The sequence below is a fragment of the Nicotiana attenuata genome, unplaced genomic scaffold (assembly GCF_001879085.1).
Source record: "Nicotiana attenuata strain UT unplaced genomic scaffold, NIATTr2, whole genome shotgun sequence".
Lineage (NCBI taxonomy): Eukaryota > Viridiplantae > Streptophyta > Magnoliopsida > Solanales > Solanaceae > Nicotiana > Nicotiana attenuata.
Genome location: NW_017672096.1, coordinates 33811 through 41571, shown reverse-complemented (window position 1 = coordinate 41571; position 7761 = coordinate 33811). Strand labels below are relative to the sequence as shown.

Below are 7761 nucleotides of genomic sequence, written 5' to 3'. Positions count from 1 at the left end.
AATCCCGATATAGTCGGGCTCCAATGCAAACACCAGGTGGAAAACCAAAAAAAAATGTTAACATCGACTTACTTCAATTCTATTCCTCAAAAGATTCTCCCAAAAGTAAGTTTGACCCTTGCAAAAGCAACGTCTCATATTCTTTGGTATTAGAGGACTCACTGAGAACTTTAGTCCATTCAAAAGCACAAGTCCACAATCATCAAAACAAAGTAAACACTATTTCTCATCTTGCACCACTATACAAATGACTAAAGAGAAACCAACCAAAAAAAAAAGAAGTGGAAAAACCATTGCCTAAAACCAGATGAGTAGAATGCATTTATGGCCGGCAACAATGCAAAGAAAAGAATTCATCCCAAGAAAATATACTGATACTAGTACTGCTAAATCAAGCATTTGTTAATGACCTTGGTATGTGATAATGGATTGTAACCGGCTCTTCTCTCCTCGAATGAGTACTCAATATCATCAGCACAACCAGAAACATGAAGAGCGGCTGGGGTCATCGCAGTCTGCATTGCGATGGAAACTGTAGAAGGAGTTGCTGGCATTGGAATAGACATTGTTTTTGGGGTAATACATCCTTCAACAGCAGAGGCAATCTTGGTTGGAGTCATAACTGGAGTTTTGTTCGATGACATTGTTTCCTTGAGTCTGTCTTCAACAGCAGAGGCAACCTTGGTTGGAGTCATAACTGGAGTTCTGTTCAAAGACAATGTTTCCTTGAGTCTGTCTTCAACAGCAGAGCCAATCTTGGTTGGAGTCATAACCGGAGTTTTGTTCAAAGACGGTGTTTCCTTGACTTCCCCACTCTTTAAGGTCTGATTCTGAATATTAATGGTGCTAGCATTTGATGATAACATAGATGACAAGGGAGATAAAGGCTTCCTTGTCTGTGTTGATTCAGTTCTACGTGGATCTGGTAGGGGCTTCATCGTCTGTTTTGATTCAGTTCTAGGTGGATTTGATACCTTGCAGGATTGCTGCCTTTTTGGTGCCATGAAACTATCTCTCCTTCCTGCAACAACAAAATTAAAACTAGACAATTTAGATATCAATAATGCAGCCCAACCTAGAAGCCGCAAAAGGTCAATAAACATGTAATTATATAAACTAGTATTCTACAATTTTTTGTGGAAAGTAAATTTTGATATACTAGAGAATAAGATCACAAGCCTACCAGTTTGGTGAGAATTTTGGGGAGTTTGTTGTTTCAACGAGCTAGACAGTCTTCCGGAATGAGAGGATGCTGCAGCTTTACCAGCATATGGGGTTTGAAGCATTGCTCCTCCGAGCGAAAGTCTTTTATTGGTCAAACCTCCCATTGATGGTCTAAAATTCTTCTTTGCACTCTTTGAAGGACTAGGTATTGATCCAAAAAGTGCTTCTTGCTCCACCATCAACTGTCCCTGAAGCTTCTTCTGGTCCTTGAATAAGAAAAAGAACCTTATAAACAACTAATACATACAGCAGTTGTTTCATGTGTAATCAAATGGAAAATTCATACCCTCTGCCTCTGACGCTCAAGCTCCTTCTCCCGCTGTAGAGCACAATACTGCTCAACCATAGAAAGGAGTGCTACCTGGAAAGAGAAAGTAAGGGGTTAAGTAACAATAGAAGAGTGCAATCACCTACTTCCCAAAAGGTAAGGCAGCTACAGAATGTGGATGCAGGAATAGTCTTGCTTAATAAAGCTTTAACAAATTCGAGTTAGGTGCTTACACCATCATACAAGAACTCATGTCCCCTTTCTTTCTGCCAAGCACTAGCTCTCGATCTCAATGTCTCTACCATAGCTGCCACAAAGTCAATGTTAAGATTTCTTATCAAACAGATCAAGTTTGATTGGAACACTAAGAAGACATTTAACAATGTCGGTGATTTGTTTATGATAACCAATTATTGATTTGTATAACAAATTTTCAGAAACCACACAGATGAGTGCTCTTATTTTCTGGTATCTGTATGCTTAGAGCACACATGTAATGCAGTACGCTAACTCAAAGAAGAGTATCAAAAGCAAGAAAGATTATTCTATAAGAATAAAATCATTTTTTAATGACGGGAGATATGGGAACAGAAAATAGGTTCCATACCAGGGATTTTGTTGACAAGAACCCGAGCTTTCTCAGCTCGCTTCAGATTACGATGTGTACCTCTTCCACCATGGTAACGGTTTTCATCCTAAAATGAAACTTATTAGAAAAAGAAGTACGGTGCAGAATATACACGAAAGAGGTAAAAAAAAACCGGAATAACATCCAACCCTGTTATATTCCTCCAGCCAGCACTCCTCGTCGCATGCAGCCAACCACTTCTCAACCTTTTCAAGAATATCTCTCCTACTACAAGCTTCCTCTTTAACCTTGGAAATCTGGACCTCGAGTTTCTCAAGCAGATATGAAGGATCATTTGCCCCTACGAATGATAGCATTACAACTTTAGAGATTCAACAAACATCCAAGCATATTAAACCATAAATACATTTCTCCTAAGAAATCAATTTCTTTAGGCATACAAATAATCCAGAGATTACCGCAGAAATGATTCAGTTAGAAATTCATTTGGTTAGAAGTATCTGCGTGTAACCTTGATGTTCGTTTCATGACAGAAAACATTTACCAGATTCTATAGCGTCAACAGAAAAGTCAACTGAATGTTGAGTCTCAATAACCATATGTGCCTTCCTACAGATTTCCTCCAAATCCAGCCTCTTTCTCAGAAGAACCTCTTTCATTTTTGTTGATTTCATTTCCTGCAACCTCGACGCTTCGGCCTCTGCCTGCACAAGTAGTATAGAATCGCAATAATTTCATTACTGCAATAGATCTACTGCTATGAAAGCATCAGAACCAGCCAAGGGAGCATTCTAGTTCTGCTAGAAATTAACAGTATAAAATAAATTAATTGGAGATCATTTGGCATACATGTTGAAGACTGTCCACAGACAGAACGTTAGGCTCATTTATTTTATTTTCTGAAGCTGCTATGTGCCTTGTAAAATCATGAAATTGTTGTTGCTCCTCTAGCGGTGTATCCATCAAGTTCCACAGCTCTACGAGGGTAGTAGCAATATCTTGAAGCTAAGCAACAAGAAGATCAGCATTAGTAGCAGAGATCAATATACAACTTGGTTTAGAACAATTAAGCATTTATACTAACCCTAAGCAATCTCTGTTTCTTGAGCTCTTTCAATCTGCTGATTGTTGCGGACAACTTAACGATCATATCTTTGCTTATGTTTTTCGAGACACTGAAGTCGACCATGGTTGGATCAATCTCAGCAATAGTTTGTTTGTAATCAACCCCAAGCACCACACATAATGAATTGATAGTTGTCAAGTGGTCAAGCACCAGCTTCAGGCGGTCACTCTGAAAATGTTATACGAGATTCTGTTAGACAAATGGTAACTCTTGAAATTCTTTATAGCAGAGGAATATTTCCAACAGTATGAAGCTCTACAACATGAAAGTGGAATGATACTTCCCATTTGTTTTTTCTCTATTCTAAGCAGTTCTGAAGTGACAGTTTTACCATACTCGTTTTTGTAGAACTTGAAACTTGTTGCAACTTTTTTATTCAAAGCAGTACTCTCAGTGCTAAAACTGGCAGAGGTTGAAGACAAGGGAAGAGATAAACAACAACAACAACTACTACTACTACTACTATGCCTCAGTCCCAAACAAGTTGGGTCGGCTATATGAATCCCCACCTTTCTTTGAGCTCAACTCATATCATCGTGATATCAAAATAAAATAATATTATAAGACAAGGAAAGAGATGAAATAGAAAAGACCTTCTCTTTTTGCAAAGCATTCAAATAGTTCTGCATTTGTTCAAGTCTTCTGACAGACAAATCATTCTCATCAATGACACTCATTTGTGTATTCCCTTGGAAGTGTACACCGAGCTCTTTCGAGATACACTGTATCTGATCGACAACAGCTGCAAATTGGTCTATCCTCTCTCTTTTTCTCTTCTTCATCTCTTCTAACTTAGGCTTAATGGCCTTAAGCTCTTCATTCAAACTTCTGGAACTCTGCTATATAGGAGGCTAAATGTTAAAAAGGTTCTACAAAACCAAGCAAAAGACCTAATGTTTTACAGAATGCTTCAAAGAAGAGATTTATTGTTTTGTCTCTAACCTGCCTAGTATATGATGATTGTTCTCCTAGTGCTGCACATATCTTTGCAAGTTCTGCTTCAGAGTTAGCAACAGTTTGCTGCAGTTGAGCCCGAGAACGACTTGCCTGATTCACTTTTCTTTTATATATCTCTAAACACTCTTGTTGGAGTTCAAAAAGCATCTTATCTCTTTCGATCTCTGGCTCTCCCATCTCATCCCATATTCTCTGATCCAAAAAAAAAAAAGGTAGCATACAAAAAAGAGAACACTTTCACAATACATTAAAAGTCTTGCGTTTCGTAATATAACAACTGAAGAGCATATTTTGGAGCAAACCTGCATCTCAGACAGAAGAGAACCACAAGTTGTTTCCATATGCAAAGGCTTCTCACTTTGGCGGTTATGCATGTTGAAGCATTTACACCTTGGCAAAGAATTTGGAAAACTAGTCAGAGAAAGAGAATCGGATGCTAAAAGGACTGCGATTCAATGTAGATGAGCTACATAGGAAAGTCTCATGTAAATTTAGAAAAGAAATTTGAAGTATTTGCTGATTTAGCACTCTCCAACCTTAAAATGAAAACAAGTACTAATACTCCTAACAACTAAATGTGCAATCTTTTGTTCATTGTCACAAAAGTTGTGATGATCTTTTAGCACCTCCCGGACAGAATCCGTCAAATAAATTTTTGATATTTACTTTGTTAAGGAATAAAAGCATATAGTCAATCTAAATTTATCTGTACAATCAATCAACTACACCTCAATATTAAATTTTATAATTATAAATTTTAAAAGAGAAACTGCACATGTATAGTTTTGTTCCAAAATGTGAAAAAGATCAAGCTTCTAATGGATGCACATGTAAAATTACAAGAACGTCGAGTTAATTGCCATTGAAACTAAAACCCTATTGGGTATACTAAATTGTCTGATACTTATTTGCTCCATGAACAAATTATTATCTCTTCAAGAATATAAGACCAACTACTGTTAACGGGTGGAATTTTGTCGATAATCCCTTTTTCTTGTGAAATTGAGAACAAATTTTTGACTTGAAAATAGAAAAAGAGAAGAACTTTTCTGGTATGAATTTTTTCAAATCTTTAACTTCCACTCACAAATCTTCAAACTTTCACAAACTTTTTTCTTATAATCAAAACATGCACGGAATACCAAGTTCACCGTAGAGTCCACCGAACACAAAAACGTAAAATACAAAGAAACAGAAGAAAAGAAACCTTACTATAATCTTGATCACCAGTAATCAACAGAAAATTAGAAACTGGAACTCTTGGTGAAAATGGAAGAGACCCCCCAAGTGATAATGTGTGACGCTTGTTTTGATAATTTGGGAATTGAATTCTTGAATTTTGAGTGGGGGGAGGAGGGAAAGGAGGAGACGTTAGCTTTTGTAAAGCAAAACGTATGCGCTGAGAGAGCGCCTTTTTTGGCGTTGTGATCTTTATACCGCGCTCTGATCATTAAATCCCGACTTTGTTTTTTTTTTTGAATTTCAAAGTTGATTCCCGTTTAAATTCTATTTCTTCTTTCTTTAATCTTTTACTAGTATTAGTATCCGCCGGATGCGGGAACATTAATCATGTCAAATATTTAAGTTATTTGGATTGATGTAAATAATATTAAAATTTACAATTTCTCAGTAAATATAGATAATCATTGGATATTAACTACATGAAAAAGTTAACCATTTCTTCTATTTTTCTTTTTTGATACAATTCTTGCCGGTGTCATTGGATCCTAAAAATAGCCAGGAAGCAAAATAATAACTCATATTTATGGCAAAACAATCAAATGTTAAGACAATGAATGACTCTTTGGATAACACTTAACTCTTTTACTACTACTTGTACTCTTATTTGGTGTGTTGATATCTCTTAAAAAATATTTCTTTCTTAAAATTTCAGTTTCTAAAACATTATTTTTAAATAATAATTATTTTTGTAATAATGTAATTGAAAATATTAGTCTTAATTTAAAACTCATTTTAGTTGGCTATCTAAAAATATAAAAAGTTCTTTAGCTAGTGATTTTTTTTACTCCATTTTGATATTTGACATTAACCATGTTAAATATCTGAGTTATTTGATGTAAATAACCTTAACATTTAAACATTCTAAATAATTATAGATAATCGTCAGATATTAATTAAGAAACACTACATGAAAAAAGACTAACATTTTCTCAATTCTCGTAGTGATAATTTTATTTTTGCACTATTCTCATAGGTGTCATTGGAACCTAAAAATAGCCACAAAGTGAAATAATAACTCATATTTATGGCAAAGCACAAAGGCTGACACGATATAAACGATTTTTTGATTATGATGTGACTCTTATACTACGACTTGAACTCTTATTTGGTATGATTTTATCTTTCAAAAATATTTCTATTTTGATATTTCAATTTCTAAAACTTTATATATATAAATATATATTATAATAATGATTATCTTTATAATGATGCAAGTGAAGATATTATCCTTAATTTAAAATTTATTTTAATCGGCTATCTAAAAATTTAAATGATTCTTTGGCCGGATTTATTTCAGTATGACTCCACTTTAAGTTTATCGATATCTCTAGCCCCAGAATTTGAATTTTTAATACCCTATATATACAAAAATTTTGTTCTTTGAATCATTAAATGTTAAATTAGTTGATTATTATTATAAAACATTGCATATATTGTCTTAAAATTGTCAAGTAGTTTATTTTCGACACCATACTTGGCTTAACCTCAATGCAAACTACTCAAATTGCATTCCAATTCAAATTCGAATATCATATCAGTTTGTTAGTAATAGTAATTTTTTAAAAACGACACATAATGTAAATTAAAAAAAAATATTCTAAGATATCCTTATCTTATAATCTATGTATTTGAGTTGAAAAAAAATATTTGAAATCGATGAGATTAACTTTCAAAATTTTTATACTCAACAAAGATGAAACATAAGAAGAAATTTGTTGTCATCTTTTATTTCTCGTTTTTAGATCTTTCTAACATTTTTCTCAATATTTATTTTCTTTTATCTTATTTTTTATGTCATTATTTCTGTTGTTATAAAAAATTAATTTATTTCACTATAAAAGGATGAGTTTTAATAAAAATTGTCTACATATGAACTTTAATTATATTTTTAGTCTTTGGTTGAAATTATTTCATATTTTTCTTTTGGCTTTATCTAATCAGCCTAAATAGGTGCTCACCCGACCACTTAAATTAAAAAATTGAATGATGTGTAATTATGTATAATTCATACATAATATGTGTATAACCGCGTACTGTCAGTATATCATCTATTTATATTAGCTATAAAAAGTAAACAATAAATATGGCCGGATATTATGTAAATATTCCATAAGATTTCGGTTTTTTGAGTTTATCCATGATATAACTTCTATTATAATAATTTTAAAACTCTCTATAAATGTTCAAAAATATCTTATATTTTTATTATCTTTGAATTAAAAAAAAGGAAAGAGTTTTTTCGAAATAAGTTGTTTACATTTAAAAAAAAATATTTCATGTCATACCAATTTTTTCTTTATATATACTCTTTGTTACACTTAAAAGTCGCTATAGAAACTATCAACTAGAAACTAA

The 7761-nt window shown here is 33.4% G+C and overlaps 1 protein-coding gene across 3 annotated transcripts; it reads right to left on the bottom strand.

Annotated features, from left to right (window-relative positions):
- Positions 1 to 202: 202 nt before the first annotated feature.
- Positions 203 to 5562, bottom strand: LOC109211782 (65-kDa microtubule-associated protein 3). Of its 3 annotated transcripts, XM_019375358.1 has the most exons (14): positions 5377 to 5562; positions 4467 to 4554; positions 4150 to 4356; positions 3801 to 4043; positions 3166 to 3375; positions 2931 to 3086; positions 2626 to 2785; positions 2270 to 2421; positions 2100 to 2187; positions 1726 to 1799; positions 1511 to 1585; positions 1184 to 1430; positions 681 to 1021; positions 203 to 605 (listed from the first exon to the last, which is right to left on the bottom strand). In XM_019375358.1, exons 2-14 carry the CDS (start codon positions 4536 to 4538, stop codon positions 387 to 389), a joined length of 2244 nt encoding a protein of 747 aa, XP_019230903.1. In that variant the 5' UTR covers positions 4539 to 4554; positions 5377 to 5562; the 3' UTR covers positions 203 to 386. The 3 variants fall into 3 exon arrangements, with proteins under 3 accessions (XP_019230903.1, XP_019230902.1, XP_019230901.1); XM_019375357.1 differs by having other exon boundaries at positions 203 to 1021; positions 5372 to 5562; XM_019375356.1 differs by having other exon boundaries at positions 203 to 1021.
- Positions 5563 to 7761: the final 2199 nt, after the last annotated feature.

Bases quoted from the DNA above. Each gene is read 5' to 3' on its own strand.
- LOC109211782 (XM_019375357.1), bottom strand. From the start codon at position 4,538: ATGCATAACCGCCAAAGTGAGAAGCCTTTGCATATGGAAACAACTTGT. The intron at 3,087-3,165 runs GTTAGTATAAAT...CTTGTTGCTTAG, and splicing joins AGAAACAGAGATTGCTTAGG to CTTCAAGATATTGCTACTAC. The intron at 1,431-1,510 runs GTATGAATTTTC...TTCTTATTCAAG, and splicing joins TTGAGCGTCAGAGGCAGAGG to GACCAGAAGAAGCTTCAGGG.